The 17404-nt window shown below is 42.5% G+C and overlaps 2 protein-coding genes across 2 annotated transcripts in view; both read left to right on the top strand.

Moving 5' to 3' along the window:
* The window catches only part of PARD6G (par-6 family cell polarity regulator gamma), a 59692-nt gene extending 50792 nt beyond the window's left edge, over positions 1–8900 (top strand). The window contains exon 3 of the mRNA XM_035317991.1: positions 6052–8900. Within this exon, the coding sequence (XP_035173882.1) occupies positions 6052–6911 (860 nt within the window). The 3' untranslated portion in view covers positions 6912–8900. The remainder of the gene's footprint in view (positions 1–6051) is intronic.
* A 1035-nt stretch (positions 8901–9935) lies between these two features.
* BLOC1S4 (biogenesis of lysosomal organelles complex 1 subunit 4) lies at positions 9936–16168 on the top strand. The gene is made up of 5 exons (XM_035317992.1): positions 9936–10222; positions 10418–10489; positions 10854–10955; positions 11687–11821; positions 15237–16168. The coding sequence occupies exons 1-5, from the start codon at positions 9974–9976 to the stop codon at positions 15330–15332; spliced, it is 654 nt and encodes a 217-aa protein (XP_035173883.1). The 5' UTR covers positions 9936–9973; the 3' UTR covers positions 15333–16168.
* The last annotated feature ends 1236 nt before the right edge of the window (positions 16169–17404 follow it).

Below are 17404 nucleotides of genomic sequence, written 5' to 3'. Positions count from 1 at the left end.
TCTAATGCAGTGGTTTTTTGTTTGTTTGTTTGTTTGTTTTTTGCATGCTATAACATGTAAGATCCAGGAAGAAATAATGTTCACCTTCTTGAAAGAGAGCAGAATATTCTGAGTTTATAAACATCTTGGGAGAAGAGACACATTTGTGTTCCTCAGATTTTAATCCGGATCAGATAACAAACACTTCCTCCATGGGAAAGCAAATCTGTCTTGTTAATACTGGATCACTGTAGAAGACTGCCTTTTGAAAAACTGCACTTTCCTTGAGGTAGTAGGAGCTATACTAGGGTAGGATGTACTCAAGTTTTTCTAACTCAGTTACTTGGTGAAATTTGTTTTCAGAAGTGTCGCTGAGTTTACAGTCTGCGAGGTCCTTGGAAAGCTTTGTTTCAGAAACTCGAGCATTAAGATGACATGCCCTCATGTTAATGTGAGCTGTCCCTTTTGATCTTGTTTGTGCTGCCGAAGCGCTGCTGATCGTCACAGATCACCTAAATGTTACAGTTTATAGTTTGTCTTCCAAAGAGGGATGAGATTATGTCCGGTTCCTTGTGATACAGTGATAGAGAGAGGAATGAGAGTGTGTGTGTGTGTGTGTGTGTGTGTGCGTGTGTGTGTGCATGGCATGCGCCTGTTCCTTGACTTCGAAGGGCACGCCAGCTACAGCTGTTTTACCTGCAGTGTGTGTTTTGGATTGGCTCACCACCCAGAGGTTGCTGGCAGCAGCTAGAGGTTTTTTTTATACTCCCGTAACACACAAAACACAACGTCAGCATTCAGATAACCTTATTTTTCCCCCCATTAAACGCTCCTCGCTGAGCGATGTTGGCACGGGGACCCCCTCTGTCCCCGTCGCTCCCCCCGAGCCACAGTTCACTTTGTATCTGCTTCCTCCTAAATCCCTCTGCACGCCGTCAGCCTTGCAGGTCGCAAACGAGAGGCTGCCAGCTGGTTTGTTGTCCGATGGCTTTCGCAAATGCTTCTGGTTTTGATCTTTCTGAGGAAGGAGGTGCCGAAAGCAACTCGTGTAAAGTACAGAGGGGTGTTTGCAGCAGAGACGTGGAAAGGTAGAAGGGTGAAACGTGACATGTTCCCTCGAAACGGTTTTATGCTGCTAATTTGAATGCTCAGTAATAGAGATCTGCTGGATCGAGGGGTTACCCTTCACTATTAATGACTCATTGGCCTCCTTCCCAAGCTGCCTGAAGTGCTGCTCTCCCTAGTGGAAGTAATTTTGTCTTTGAAGTACTTTCCAGAGCTGTCAACTAATGTTCCACGGCTCCCAGAGGAAATAATAAGCCATGAGTGCATGTACACTGAAAAAGTAGAGGCCGAAATGAACTGTTCCTATAGGAGCCTGGCAGTCTGCTTCTCTGTGGAATTCAGCTTGTTTATACAATCTTATCTGGCTAAGCTTTGGTATTTCATCTGGCAAGCAATTCCTATGAAAAGCAGCTGTCCAAGCAGTGGGAGTGGTGCTCCTGGTGGCTTTTTCAGAAGGTCTATAATTTCTTGTTTCATGTAAATTAAAGAAATACAATACTCTTCTGGCTGCAACCAGATGCTCTGAGCAGTTTGCTTTCCCTCATGAATAGTCCTTCAGGTATGCCGTGCCGTGGTGTGCTCTGTGACTTAACGACAGGGTTCACGATGCCCACCAGGAAGGCATCACCTATTTTGGAAAGTCGCAGGCTGACTACAGAATTGTTGGAAGGGTATTTACCTCAAAGACGTTAGCATCCATAAGTTTGCAGATATGTTTTTAAAAGAAATTCTGATAGTAAAACATCCATGCCTGGAAGTGAAAACCTCTTTTAATGGGTTTTACTGCTGTTGGAAAAGTGGAGGTAATTCCACCAAATAAAACAAAACAAACAAACACACTGGTATCCAGAAATGAAGACAGCTGTAGCATGTATCTTCTCTAACAGAAGGGTTCTGATGGGTAAGTAAGTAGTGACAACTATTTAAAGGAAAAAGGGGAAATAAAAAAGCATGAATATTAAACAGGAGGATGCAGCTCAAATATGTAAAGTTTTACATATCTTATTGCCAGAAAACAAAATGTACTGAAAAATGAAGCTTCTAGGGAGAAGAGGTGGAATCATATTCAGTGCCTCCAGAAGAAGTGGAGGTATTTTTTTTGTGCAGCCTTGGGTTGTGGTTTCATGTATGACAGAACTGGAGGGTTGAGGATTCCTCCAATTGTGGTAAATGTTCCCTTCTTTCTACAGGAACAGTATTTTCAGTAGGAAACAAATTACGGACAGAAGTAAAATTCAGGTCCAAGTCTTCCAGAGTTCGGTAGTTATCCATGACGATCCATCCGGTTCGTAGCCCGTCTTGGTATGAAAGCACTGCATTTGGTATGGGGAAGTGCTCCATGCAGTCTGCCCCGTTCTGAGAAATGAAGACCACATTCAGCAACTGAAAGGCTAACTCTTCTGGTTTTTTCCGTTTCTACTCCGACCTCATTCAAGACACAGGACTACATGACACCCTGTAAAATGGAAGGCTTTAAGTTCTTTGTGTTTAGGTGTGCCGTTTGATGGCACACCTCCTGCCAGTACGCATACAGATTTATGTAGGCTTTTTGCTGTGCAGCAGCAGGAGAATCTGATATTGCAACAAGTGAAACATGAAAAGCGAGCTCTGTCTGGTTCATATAGTTTATACTGGTCTTCGCTGAGATCAAACAGACCGTTTTATTAGGGAAAATGGCACTCCTGCCTGGAATCCTACGTGGCGAGGAAACTCAAAACCTAGTAACTGACCTTCATTAGCAGTGTGTCACCGTAAATTGCGCCATAGTACGGTTCCATTTCAGTCTGACACATACCACCTGAATGCTTCATCACTAGAAAGAGGTGACAGACCACTGTGTGACCACCCCGTAGCTGTTAGAAGGCAGTGATGCTGGCTGACTTCTCCCAGTTCCCTGGTGAGCAAGGACGTTTTTCTTTCGTTGTGCTTGGGACTGATGACTTGCTGCTGCCACAGCAACAGCTGATGTTAAACTTGAGTAGAGATGCTTGGCTTCACAGCACGGAGGGGCTGTTTTGTTCCAGCAGGTCATCTTCAATGAAATAAGGCAATAATCCCTGTACTGTCAGGGAGCTTGCATTCCATACATGAACTTCTAGAAAACAGTTTATTGGTATGCTTCTTAAAAGCTCTCCAGGTAAACCCCCATTTCTCCAGCTGATAGTAGGTTTTAACAGTTCCACCTGTTAAAACTGGGACTTCATCTTTTTATAGGTGATCCTGTTTAGGATCAGTTTGAAACTAATGACTGACGATGTTTTAAAAACAAACAAACAAAAATCATCAACAGGACATAGACATAATTTTTTAACCTGCTCCAGCCCTGAAAGGCCGAATCCAAACATGGTCAGTGGTCCAACGCTGAAATGAGCCCATATGACTTGCAATCTCTGCTTCTGCCTGGTTCGTATTTGGAGGAGAAAGAAAACATTTTTGTGGTAAGCTGGGCTCTTTCTTATTAAAGGAGGTGGCTGTTGTGAAGCTGCTCAGAGGTTAGGAATGCTGGCAGTCATCTGGGGAGACAGATCAGTGGGCTGAGCGCAGGTGAGGAGGTCACAGAAGCAAAACAAGGACCTCTTTTGTGCCAATGCCCTCGTGATTGTTCAGCCAAAGGAAGCTGCTTCAGAGATGACCCACCTGTGTGTGTCAGGAGGACATCGTGCTTCTCTGGCTTACCTGTGACATTCATTCTTTGTCACGACAAACTTGCATGCTGTGAGAATCAACACCGTGGATAGTTCTTGTTAGTTTAAGGGGAAGAAAACATTGCTGACAGCAAAACCTTCCCAGGTGAACTGTTTGGTAAAACGTTTGCAAGTCAGTCTTAAGGGTCATCCAGTGTTAACAGTCTAACATAAACAGAGCGGGAGAGAAGAGCCACCTAGGTAACTTCTGGGGGAGAGGCGGATTACTGGGGCATGTGTTTCATTTTACTTGCAGTGCAGTGAGCTGCACTCGCTGATCTAATTTGCTGAGCCTTAAACGCTTGCAGCTTTTGTTTTGAGTTTAGTTTTCTGTTACTGCAAAAGACAGTCTGAAACAAATTCACAGGTAATTTTAATTTTACCATCTTGAGCTAAAAGTCCTAGGGCAAAGGCTGCCTCAGTTTTCAAGATACAGAGCTACTATTCAACAGTGCAATGTGCATTTCGGGTGAAGAATTCCAGTTAAATGTGAACCCTAAGTTGTTTTCATAGCCTTGTCCCAGAAACCTATCAGTGAGCTGTGAGAACGTAGGGTGCAATGTTGGAGGCAACAGTGATGAAAGAAATTCTCCTGCTTTGTAAGAAAAAATGTTTGTGGCCAGCCTTCAAAATCGTCCATCGGAACTTGGTCACGGTTTCACCTCCAGGTGAATGTGGATGGTGGTCCCGTCGATGAGGGGATAGGAAAAATGCCTGGCTCTGGCTGCTGCAGGGGGGTTGTACGTTCAAAGGAATTGGTGCTGTGCTGATGCGGGTTAGCTGCAAGGAGACAGGGAGCACAGCAGGGCCCGCACGCTTGGTAGGGCTCTGAACAACCTTTGGAGCAGAGGGGAGAGGTGGGTGTATCCCTGAACACTGCAAGCTCGTCCAAGGAGCTTTTCCTTCAGGATGACCTTCTGGAGGCCTTACGGTGTCTTCAGCACTGGTGTAGCCAACGCAGGGAAGTTCCAGAAGAAGGCAGCAATGGCCTTTCTGCAGTCTTTAAACTGTTTTTCCATCCCAAAGGAGTCCTGTGGGATCGCAGAACAATTTAGGCTGGAAGGGACCTCTAGAGGCCAACTGATCCAACACGCTGCTGAAAGCAGGCTCGGCTAGGTCAGGCTGTGGCTTAGCCCCTTTTTTTTAGCGTTCTGTAAGAGGGTGCAACGTGATGCCACTTAATTGAGAACTGTCAGCGATACGCCTTGAAAGCTGCCTTGAGGATGAGACCTTGCAAGAAATAAGAATGTAATTACAGGCTTGCTTTCTGCTAACACATTTTTTTCAACCTTTATCGGATAGAGAGATCGACTTTCTCAAACATTGTGACGCAGGGTTAACTTGTAGGAGAGAAATTTCTTCGCGGCACTTTTGTGAACTGATGGTGCTTCTGTATGTTACTGTTTTCTCCAACAGCAGAATAAACTGAAACTCTTCGTTTTTATCTGAAAAAGTGTTAGCATGTTTAAACTCCTGGTGAAATATTTCTTCCAGCTAGTGCATGCTTCATGTTTAAAATATGCACAGTATTTTTAATGTGAACTGCAGTGACACGTTTTGTACACTAGCTACTTCATAACTGTTTTAAGTGTTTTTCATGCAAAGTGCAACTTGAGTTTCTTCTCCTTTCAATCCTCAGCGTATGGGCTAGGCAACAGAGCAGTCTCTTTCTCCCTGCTTTTATTTCTACCACGCTACTTCCACAAAACTTCTGGGAACTGGGCACTTTAGCACTTTTTATTTCTGTGAAATAAATGTGAAATAAATTAAAATATTCCAAGGAGGAGAGTGCAGTACTGAGAGACACGTATTAACCTAAATCCCTCAGTGAAAAAGGCTAGGCCAAAAGCACACATCCAACTACTCTCTCATACCCTGCTTTCGTGTTTGTACTTAACGTCTGCTATCAGTTAAGCCTGTGTTGTTATTGAAATATTCTCTGATTCAGACCTTTAGGTTAGGAATGTATAAATGCCTTTTTTTTTTTTTTTTCCATTTGACACGTATAAAATTACAATCTAACTTTGAAAATGTGGTGTCATATAAGATGGTGTATCAGGCCTGCAGCTGCAAGTAATTGCATTCTGTACGGGATCGAAATGTGGAAGAAATATGGATAATTTATTGAAAACAGCTAATTCATTCTGAATGGTGTGCTGATGGACATAGAATGAAACACAGGTCAGGGTAAGCAGAATAATTCATTTGCTTTCTTCCGCATTATCAGGAATGCGGCTTCACTGAACCAGACTTAAGAGGAAAATGCCTTGTAGGTTGACTTGTTCCGTGTTTGACTGATATGGTGTTGCTGTTTCTCTTTCAGATGAAGTGGACTACAGTAATTTTGGGACCAACACGCTATCACGGAAGAAGAAGGCTCTGGTGACTCTCCGCAATGACAATCTCCGCCGGCGCCCTCACATTAACATTAGCATGCCTCATGATTTCAGACCGGTGTCTTCCATAATCGATGTGGACATTCTTCCCGAAACACACAGGAGGGTGAGGCTGTATCGACACGGGTGTGAGAAACCCTTAGGATTTTACATTCGCGATGGCACCAGCGTAAGGGTTACTCCTCACGGACTGGAAAAAGTACCCGGCATCTTCATCTCTCGTATGGTTCCTGGAGGATTAGCGGAGAGCACGGGCTTGCTGGCTGTCAACGATGAAGTCCTGGAAGTTAACGGCATTGAAGTAGCAGGAAAGACTCTCGACCAAGTCACAGACATGATGATTGCCAACAGCCATAATCTTATTATCACGGTCAAGCCAGCAAACCAGAGGAACAATATTATCCGAAGCAGTAGGATGTCTGGTAGCTCTGGCCAGTCTACAGACAGCACTGCTAGTCACCATAGCTTGCCTACATCCCACGTGCTGCAGAACTTCCACCCCGACGAAATGGAGAGTGACGAAGAGGCTGACATTGTCATTGAGGGCGGTCTGGAGCCACAGCACATTCCTAAACTGCACAGCCTTACTTCCAGTAGCCTCTCTCGAATCAATGGCAGCAGCCTTAGCCACAGACTCCAAAGGGACCTGGTGCTCAACAACAACTCTGGCCGAGAAAGCAATGGCAACATCCACAAATTACTCAGTTCCTTAAAAACTGATCCGCGGCACAGTCTGGTTATCCCCAGAGGAGGCATCGAGGAGGACGGGACAGTCATTACACTTTAGTAGCAATTCCTGCAACTCTCTTTTCAGTCTTAAGTGCCAATGAGGACAATTAACTCTTGCAACATGTTATGCACAAAGCAGAGAGCTGATATTCTCATAGACCTCAGAGGTGCAGAAAATTGTTGCTGTCTAGGAAACACGGCATCTGGAGTTAGACATAAGACTGTCATGCACTGCAGAATTTGTCAGGAGAATACCAGGGTGTAAAACCTGGTTCATATCCCAGCCCTAAAGTGAGAAGGCGAACTAGTTTTAGTTTGTATAAATCTAAGCAGTCTTAGAGGCCACCACTGGCAGTGCTACGTACTTGGGTTTGAATGCATGGGTGGATGTATTTATACATGCATGTATATGAATTAGGTTTTAATAGTAATAACAGACATCTATTTGAAGTGGAATCTGTTTTTCCTCTAATAGGAGTTCAAAAAGAGCGCTTCTTAATAGCTATCCGTTCTTCCAGCATCACAGACAGACCTTCCACTGATCTGTTTATACCGTATTTGCAACGTTATGTCTAATCCAGACACGCTCTATAAAAGGGGCGGTTTCCTGCTCTGGTGGTAACAGCGGTAGGGAGATGCTGCAAATCCATTTTCCAAGTGAAAGTATATATTATTTTTAAAAAGCCTGGGGTGGGGAGGTTGGAGGACGTTGTCCTTATTGCTTTGAGATCAGCACCACCTGCTGGTCAGCAACACGGTTTTTGTACTGTCCTGGAACAGAAAACCATGACACTGAGGGCTTCAAACCAGGTTCGGCACCATTATGTGTAAAATGTATTCCTTTTCTTTTTCGATATTTATTAGATAATACCTCTTTTTCAGTTTTTTTTTTTTCATGCTCTGTTTTTTTCAATATTATGGTTCATGTGAATTTTAGGGATGCATGCGAGAAGGCAAAAGTGGAAGAGTATGCTGGGACCGTCCCCTTTGCCACAGAAACAGGTTTTTGCTACACGTTTGGGGCAACCAAAATCCCCCAAGGACTTTCCTTACAAAAGATTGGCCAATTGCTATACAAACGAGGGGTGTTGACTGTCTTTCAACCTAACCTTAGAATAGTTCTATTATTTTTGGACTCTTCTAGTAATCATAAAGCTTAATGTCTACACATGATTTCTAGAAGCTTAGAGTTTACTGGGTGTTTGCGATGGCTGGACATCTCTACTGGATGCTGGTTAAGGGGTAACCAGCGACTGCCGAGTCGATAACCATTCACTTCTGAAAATGCCATGGATTTATTAAAGTGGTCAAATCTAAAATATTTTGTTGTATCTTGATCAGTGTAAGGAACAAAATACAAATGTTTTACAATGTATTTTTCTACTTTTAGCTTGTGTCACTTTCTTTTTGTTTTTAACTTTGTAGTACATTAAAGCTTTTTTATATGGTGAACTAGACATTTCTTAAATATTGTATGGGTATGAAAATTCAGAAGTCTCGGTTTGAAAAAAAATTACATTCCAGTTTGGAATTTGTAATGGCTGGACAAAGGTTGTTTGGACTAATTCATTACTGCTGATTTAGAATACCTGTGGAACAGCCAGTCTTCTGCTCGTTGTTAAATGTTTTGGACGCTCAACTTAGTGTGTTTCTTTTAGATTTGCTTTAAAAGTTTATTTTAAAAATCTTTCACTTACTCTAATTAAGCCTCTTCTAGGTGTCACAGCAGATATAGAGCTATACTTATTTTTCCCAGCACAATAAGAATAGCACATTGATTCTTTTTGTCTTAAAAATGTTTGTACTTTACCAAAGGTTTTCATTTTTTTAAAAAATCTGACTATATCAGTGCAGTAAAAAAAAAAGGGGGGGGGGGGCTGGATATGCTTCAGTCAATCAGACCATCTTATCAAGAGGATTGTGTTACATCTTAACTAAGACCACTTCTTTAAATAAGTGGATTTGTCTGGCTGAAGTTACTCATTTTGCCTTATTTAACTGATGAAATTGTGACCTCCTGTCTGCAATAAAATGTGCACTAAGCTTACATCTATGCTATATCCTTTCCCCTATCCTGAAGCACATCTTCCTGCAGAAATATCTCACCTCCCTGTTGAAACAAGACATGCTTTTTTGGCAACTCATTTTGGTGATGCCTTTTTCTGTGCCATTAAAGACTTAGCACAGGTAACAGACAGAAGAGTGAAAATTTCCTCCCAGTGCTGCCTTTATTAAGGGTACTGCTACGTGGATCTGTACGGGCACCAAGTAGCTTGCTGTGCTCTGCGTAGCATGACTTCTTCAGGTCTCTTGTCTTCCCTGAGTACCTGAGGTACTTCCAGCACTTCAGAGGAAGCTGGGGATACCGCTTCCTTGACGATACGCTGCAGAGCCTTGCTTGGAAGAAGGCTCTGTGGCTGCCCAGGTGAAGCAGGCACTGCCCTTCACCCTAAGGGGGAAACACAAATTGCATTTCACACCCCAGAGCTCTAAGGGGGACGAATAAAAGCATTTTACCCCAGCTTTCAGTCACAAGCTGAGAAGGGCAGACCATTGACAAAACCAACTTTGGAGCTAGCACTTTGTACCATAATTCTTCAGGCGTGCAAACTTACTGCCCTTGTGCGTATCAGGTGAAAAACAAACAAAAACACAATGCTTTTATTATTGCATGCACAATTCTGAAAAGTCCCCTGTGTGTATATATATATACACACACATTAGTTCTCTCTTCAGGATTAACCCCTTCCCCTTTTCGGCCTGTCAGCCGCCCTGCCCACCTCCCGGTACCGCCGTACCTGGAGAAAGCAGCTAGGAGGAGTTCAGGCAGAAATCAGGGAACCTTTGGGCATAGCGGGAGGTGTCCCTGCCCATGGCAGGGGGTTGGAATTAGATGGTCTTTAAGGTCCCTTCCTGCCCAAACCAATCTGCGATTCTAAGATTAACAAGCGGGTGGCTGAGGGCACAGGGCCGAGTGCGAGGAGCCGGCTCCCCCCCCTCAGGCACCCACCGCCCCCCGCTGTGGTGAGGGCGGGCGGGCGGCGCCAGGCGCGGGCACGGCCCCCCGGGAGCGCGCCTGCGCCCGCCCTCACGTGATGGCGGCGCCTCCTCCCTCGCGTAATGGCGGCGCCCCCTGACGGGACGGGCAGCGGCGGCATGGCGGCCGCAGCGGGGGACGGCGACGGGGCCGGGCCCTGCCCCAGCGGGGACAGCGGGGACAGCGGACACGTCTCCCAGAGCCACAGCAACGCCTCCGGGCTGGGCGAGCAGGAGGACGAGGAGGGGGACGCCCTGGAGGCGTCGCTCAGCGCCACCGCCGCCGCGTACTCCGCCTACCTGCTCGTCGACCGCAGTGCCTTCAGCGAGCAGGTGAGGGGCCGCGACCCGCAGCGTCATTATTTCACTTATTTATTTACTTATTTATGTATTTTTGTGGGGAGGCTCGCCCTGTTGCATCGTCCCAGCCTTTCTTTTTTGCTCCTTTTTGGGCCAGGCGGGACGCAGCCGTGTGCCCGGTCACCCGCGTTTCTCGTACGGCCGCAGCTTTCCAATGTGTTTTCGCAGGTGGAGAGCTTGGAGAAGAGCCTGGACGACCTGCTGACCAGGGTGGATGAGTTCGTGGGGATGCTGGACATGGTGCGTGGTGATAGTGATTAAAGCGTCCGGGTGGAACGGCCGGGCTCCCAAAACCAGGCATGAGCTTAGGGCAGGCCCATCCTGACCATTCTGTCAGAAAGACATTTCTTAGTTCTCATAAGGCTATAGCAGCTTGTTTTTAATATAACTATAAAGTTAAATACCTACCTCTGCAAAATAAATTTTGTTTAAAGGTACTTGCTAAACTATCCAAAGAAGCTAGTTAATTAGTTTTGATTTAGTGTTTTTAATCTATTTTAATTTGTGTAATCGGAACATAATTCCAGTTTTAGGAAAGAAATCTAGTTCTTAATATTTTGTTTTATTAATCTCTTTCTCTATTATCTGTTGGAAACATCTTTAGATCAGAAGTGACTCCTCCCAAGTCATCAATGAAAGCATACCCGAAATTTACGCAAAAGCTACAGAAATGAGGCAGGTATACAAGAAGATTGACAACCTAGAGGTATGTGCTTGCCATCTTCTGCATGCGTTCCCTTTCTCAGCAGGGGGAAGAATCAACGATACTCTATAATCGTGTGTGAGTGCATCAACATGGACTGGGTTCAGATCCCTTTTGCTCTTCCATGTCCAATCCAGGTCGCTGACCTCAGCATTGATGAAGAGAACACAGTTTATGAGGAATTTCCAGAGACTGCTGACATTCTAAAACAAAATGGCTTTTTGTTCCTAAATTTACTGCTTGAAGCAAGGCAACTGTCCTCTTTTCAGAGAGCAATAGCACCGCATTTTCTTCTTCTTTTTTTTTTTTGATAGCGTCTTTCACGGTTACTCTCTTGAAAGCTATTTTTAGACTAAAAGAAGGAGGGAGCTATTGATTTCTGGTAAAGCTTCAAAATTCTATGTGATCCGGATTCTTGATCCCACTTCTGGCTAGAAAGACAGATAAAAACCTAAATCCTAATAAGTCTAAATTATTTATGTGAAACACAAATAGGAAGAGGAACGATAATTGTTTTATTAGATTTAACCTGTTTTTGCATGCTGCTAAGTATCTCAGAAATAATTTTTAGCAATAAATTGGACTCGAAGGTGGAAGGAAATAAAGTATGGGGTTGTTTTGTTTTTACTTCTCATTTTAGCGATAGTACTGTTCCCACTGTTGTGTAATACAAAATCCTGTTTCTATCTATTGGTGAAAAAGTGGTGCTTATTTATCTATTTATTTTCAAACAGGCTTTTGTGAAGATGATTGGAAACTGTGTGGCTGGAATGGAGGAACGGGTCATAAAGGCAGAAACGGACCTTGGAGCTTTTCCAAGCACATTCAAGAAAATCTTGCACACAATCAGCATGCCATCCTTCCTTAACGTAAGTAAGCTTTTGTTATCACGTGTCCAGCTTAGTTCTATCTACCAGAGAGGATTATTAAAATAATAGTAAATCTGTTACACATATACCTGTATTTAAATGTAAACCTTACGTACTTATTAACACTGTTGTGAAGTTCTCAGTCTTAATTAAAAAACAAAAAACAAAACAAAAAAAAAACAACACTCAAAAATCACGAATTCTTACAAGGATTTGAGTTGGATTCCAAAGTCAGTTTGAATATGTGTAGAAGGGAACATGAAGGGCACAAAACAAGTAAAGAATGAGCAAGCCTTTATTAAAGCATCTCTGATAGTATGGAAAGCCAGTAGGAAGAGCCTGTACAGACTGTTAAAGGAGTATGCTGCATTAATATTATCACTAACAAAACAGTATCTAAAAAATGAAGTAAAAGCTGTGCTACGCAATACTCTTTAAAATAAGGGTTCTATTTATACACAGTCTGCGCAGTTCAGTAACTCTGTTAGCGCCTTCTTAAAACTTGGTAAAAGGGGTGTGATTTTTCTAACGTTCCTCATGACTACGTGTGGACTGTTTTTCCGGTTCAGATGACTTGAAGTGCTCTCCCTAGTATGTTTCAAGGAGATGCCCTATCTGTTCTTAAAAACTGACACTGTGCACCAGTTTTAAAATAACCTTTGGATTTAAAAAAAAAAATTCTGGCCCTCGTATGAACACCTGATGCTTCTTTGCATCACCTGCCAATACACCACACACAAGTGCTCCTCCTTGCATTTTGTCAGCACCCAGTAGTGCTGTAGTAGCTCAGGTCTCCATCTCATAATGTTGGGGAGAATGCTGAAATAAAGGAGGTTTGCGGAGGGGGAGAGGAAGGTGTTTGTGACTGTCAAGTATTCGTGTTCCTACATATTGTAACTGTGTGGAAGCAGAGAAAAATAGATCTAAAAAGAATATGTATTGTCTGGTTAAGGCTTGGTTCAGGAAAACTACTTTTCACTGCTGTTTTCTGTGTAATATTCAAGTTAGTTAACTTCCAGTTCCTCCAGGTTTTTTTTGTGTGTGTGTGTGTAAGCTCAGGGTGATGTTGCTTTTTTTCTTCATTTAGGAAAACAGCTCCCCCTACCCCCTTAAAAACAAAACAAAACAACAACAAAAAACACCTCAAAGCTGCTATGTATAGGCCAATTATGGAAACAAAAACTATGGCAGCTGCAGCCTAGTAGCCTTAAACTTCAGCCTTGAAAAATACTCAGCCGTGTTTTCCATAAAATTAAAGTCTGCAGTTGAGAAGTTTGAGAGTTCTAATAGTGTTTTTTTGCTGTTGTGTGGGAAGGCTTCGTCAGCTTAATTTTTTTCCACAATTAGGTTGGAAAGTCTATGAAAGAGTCAGCAAGCAGAACCTGTCATATCCAATGGCTTTGTGGTTTGGGAACGGATAGGAGTATGATCAACACTCAGAACTGACTGGTGTTAATTGATAAAGTAAATAAAAGCTAGGTGACTGTTGCACAGTGAGCTGAGTATCACATAGTAGAATATTTATTTTTATTAGTAAACACATTTCCACATGAATGAAAATGCATATAGAGATTTCTCCTCATGCCTGATGTTTAAGTAGCTTACACAATACACATGCCCTTTGGAAAAGAAGGCTGTACCAATGTCATGATTTTCCTTGGAGCTGTTAGTTCAGTTTCCTGCAAAAACTTTCATTAGATCAAGTCCCCTCACACTCTTCCCGTTCGAATGTCCGTTTCTTTACGGAAAGGGTATATTTTGTATTTCTTAAGCTGTGTGTTTGTAATCTCACTCTCAGATTTTGCCCCAGGTTCTTCCCTTGTGAATGCCAGGCAATGCAAAGTACGGTACTCTAAGGCTTCCAATATCATTAAGGATGTAGACACTCTCAGAAGGTAACAATGTCTGCCAAGCAGCTGCAGAAGTTGTGAACATGTTCTTAGGCAACTGGGGGTACTGTGCCTGCCTATGAATTTCTTCACCAGGTTTAAATTCGCCCCTCCCTGCACACATGCAAACACGGTGCATCTTAAATCAGAGTCGTGAGCTGCGGAACACCTGTGACACTAGTTCTTCTTGCTTACAAGGTGTTTTCTTGTAGAGCAGTACAGGATAGGAAATGTTATTTGAAAAGGGAACTTTGATTTCAAAGATTGTTTTTTTACATTTGGCAAAATTTCTGATATAGAAAACGTTGATAATATCTCCTCTTTATAGTTTTAACCGTGGTTTATATTGATTTTTTCCATATATGCTATTGCTGTATGAAAAGCAAAACAAAGCTTATTTCAGAGAAACTAGTGGCATAATCAAGTTATAGGCAAATACAATTTGAATACCCTATATCAACAATTTGTATAACTCAAACTTGTTTTTAATAGATTTGCATATAAACAGGATAATAAGTACTTTTTTCATATTGAGTACAAGTATACACCTTAACTGAATACGGGACAAAATCCAGTTAACTGTTTCATGGGTACGTACGCTTAGTTACATCCTCCTTTGGTGCATCCCAAGTCCAAGTATACTGCTGGTTTGCCTTTCACTTTATTATTGGCGAAGACTCTGATTTCCCCATTTCAGAGAGGCAAAAAAGTGCCTGAAGATAAACTGACTGAGAGCTCTGCAAAACAGTTCATCAAAATTCCTTCATGAGTCCGTAGGAGTTTTCAGTGAATGAAATCTTGACCTCAAGCCTTCTGTGTAAGAGCACATACTGAAATCACACAATGGCTCTGGTTTGCAGTTATTTAAGTGCAGGAAGGCTGCCGTGATAGTCAGTGGTGGTCCCTGCTGTAGTCCATTCACAGGAGACATTAGGCGTAGCAAAACAATGTACAAATAATATTTAGAAGGAATGTATATGCTTTTCCTGAAAATTCCAAATTTACTACTCTATTTTAACAGTACGTCATAGTACGTATATTCCAGCATACATACTTGATGAAGAAGCTCAGCAGGAGCAGCAACCTTCTTGAAAGAAACATCTGCTGGGTTTGTTTCCAAGTAAAGACTTTTTTAACTAAGTAAATGAGAGCACAGGCTAGGGTTAACACAGAGGTTGTGGCTGAGGAGAACTCAAAAGGCCGGAGGAGGAAAGGTAAAGGTTTGTGGGTTTGGGCAGACAAAGATTACAGTGACTTGACCCTGACATGTTTGGCTCCTGCAAAGCTGGCAATTTACATTTTTCCAAGACTGAGTCTGTTCAGGTGATAGAATGAGAAAAGTCAAAGCCAATTTTCTTCCATAACATAAAGAATATGCTAGACCCATCTGAGCTGTGGTTTAAAGTTCACCTGAGGAAGGGGATATGCCGTTAAAACTCCTTTTGTTTTGCATTTTAGTTCTGTGGGTTTTGTTCTGAAACTTGGATTTTTAAGGATGCGAAAAATAAACTTTATCTAATTTGCAGAAATCGTCTTCCTCGCGACAGCAGACCCTCTATGAACCTCCAGTCCTCTTCAAGACTGAAGACTATTTTCCATGTCTTAATGAAGCACCTTATTGACAATTTTTGTTTGGGGATTGGAATTAATCAGCCAGAATAGAGAAAGCCAAGTGAACAAAAGAAATGCTAACCTCAAAACAGCTGCATTTCTGAGCGTTATTAATGGCATATTGCCACTCTGATTCTCCTTGTCTTCCTTCAGGCAGTGTTTTCAGGTAATCTTTGTGTATATTGTTTGAAAAGTCTTCCTAAAACACGGTATACGTTTTCAGATTATATTGGGGAATGAACTTCTGCAGCAGGGTTGTGTTTTTTTTTAATAGGGAAATAATAGGAAACATACTTTTATATTATATATCTTTTAACACATCAATATCTGAGCTGCTGCAAATGTAAACAGCTGTACCTCAAGGATGTCCTTTTTTAAAAATATACTGACTGAGGTGAAAGAAAAAGCCGTATGCATAAATTCACTGTAAGTTTTGGAACTTGGTCCCTGCACTGTGTGTAGCACTGCATCAGGATGTGCAGGTGGCAAGGGGAGGACTCAGAAGATTGGCGAGGAGTCAAGGACGTGGCTTGGCGCATACGATCCTCTCCCAGGTCACAACACAACATCCTGCCCCTGCTGATGATCAACAGGTCACTGTGGCCATACCTTCTAATTACTGCAGCATTGTTTTGTTTGATGTGGGAGCAGGTGGGCATGGTATATCTAATCTGCTGTCAGAAAGAAAAGGTATGTAAACTGAGGCACAGCCATCCCTGGGCTGAGCCTCTGTAGGACACCTGACCTGACCTGACGCTTCTCCCTTTCAAACCTCTGTGCAGTGACTGGGGCTGCTTCTGCTGACTGGAGTGGGAGTAAAATGTCAATAAACTAATGGCTGTCTAACACCTGGTGTGTTCTTGCATCACAGCTGAGGGTATGGAACTGCACAGTTATTTCGGAGATCGTTTTTGCTGACAGCCCTCTGTAATACCTAGCAGTTGTTAATTGTTACTTGTTATATTCTTAAAAACCACCAGTGTTTTGTTGCCAATGTACCTCACTTCAAGTACCCAAAATTCACCTTTCAGTAGAAGAAGGAATGTCTTAGGGAAACAATGTAATGACTGTCAGTTTTGTGTTGCAAGTAAAGAAAAAGATACCCAGTTGCAGAGTGAGGGTTATAGGATAATAGGTACTGCTTTCAAAACCATGTGGTCTTGTGTGCCAGCAGCAGCAAGGGACCAGGTTCTAAACGAAATATATGAGGTGCCATTTAGTAAAGGTGTTAAAGATAGTGAACAAAGTCAAGATCATTAGGTTCTAAAAACAATTTTAAGATAAAACCAATACCTGAACTTCAAAGTAGAGTGTAGAACATACAATTACATGGAAACACACAGGAAAGAGCAGACGTAATTCTATAAAGAGGACCACAGCCCATTCTCACACACTCCTTCCTTTCATCAGTACCTAAGCATTTCACTCTTCAGATGTTCTGCTGCAGCAACAGTTGCATTCCCAAAAGGCAGGGTACCTTTCCATTTATGTCTGAATAATGAAGGCTCCTTCTCAGTGAAATCTTATGAAATGGTGTGCCTGTAACTTAGTGTAACAATATAAGGCTGCAGCCAAATATTCTTAGGCACACCAAATACTCTTAAGCACCCTGATACTGATGGTACAAAACCCCTTAATTTTAGAACAGCTTTCTAACTAATGGATCAGCTGCTCAAATAACTTTTCCCATTACTGAATGGAGCTGAATGAATTCATTGACAAATGTAAGAAGGAAAAACTCACATATTCTGAAGTGGGCTTCTATGTTAACACAGTTAGGTGGAAAACATAACTTATTTTCAAAGAACCCCATAAACAAAAATAATGCAATTCTTATGACTCAGAGTTTGTATGTTGTAAATGCTCCAGAATACTTTTAATCCTGACATAGAATGCTCCCAGGTTGGATGAGGCACTTGGCAACCTGTTCCAGTGGGAGGTGTCCCTGCCCATGGCAGGGAGGTTAGAACTGTGTGGTCTTTAAGGTCCCTTCCAACACAAACCATTCTGTGATTCTATAAAAGTATTGATGATACATAAACTGTGGCTTTTTCATATATATGGTACAGAATAACAAGGTCAC

Source organism: Oxyura jamaicensis, chromosome 2, assembly GCF_011077185.1.
Source record: "Oxyura jamaicensis isolate SHBP4307 breed ruddy duck chromosome 2, BPBGC_Ojam_1.0, whole genome shotgun sequence".
NCBI classification, from domain to species: Eukaryota; Metazoa; Chordata; class Aves; order Anseriformes; family Anatidae; genus Oxyura; species Oxyura jamaicensis.
Note: the sequence above shows the minus strand (reverse complement) of the source record. Positions and strands in the feature narration are given on the sequence as shown.

Coding starts and splice junctions, on each gene's coding strand:
- BLOC1S4 (XM_035317992.1), top strand. CDS start 9,974: ATGGCGGCGCCCCCTGACGGGACGGGCAGCGGCGGCATGGCGGCCGCA. Junction 10,223..10,417: donor GCAGTGCCTTCAGCGAGCAG/GTGAGGGGCCGC, acceptor GTGTTTTCGCAG/GTGGAGAGCTTGGAGAAGAG. Junction 11,822..15,236: donor GCATGCCATCCTTCCTTAAC/GTAAGTAAGCTT, acceptor TCTAATTTGCAG/AAATCGTCTTCCTCGCGACA.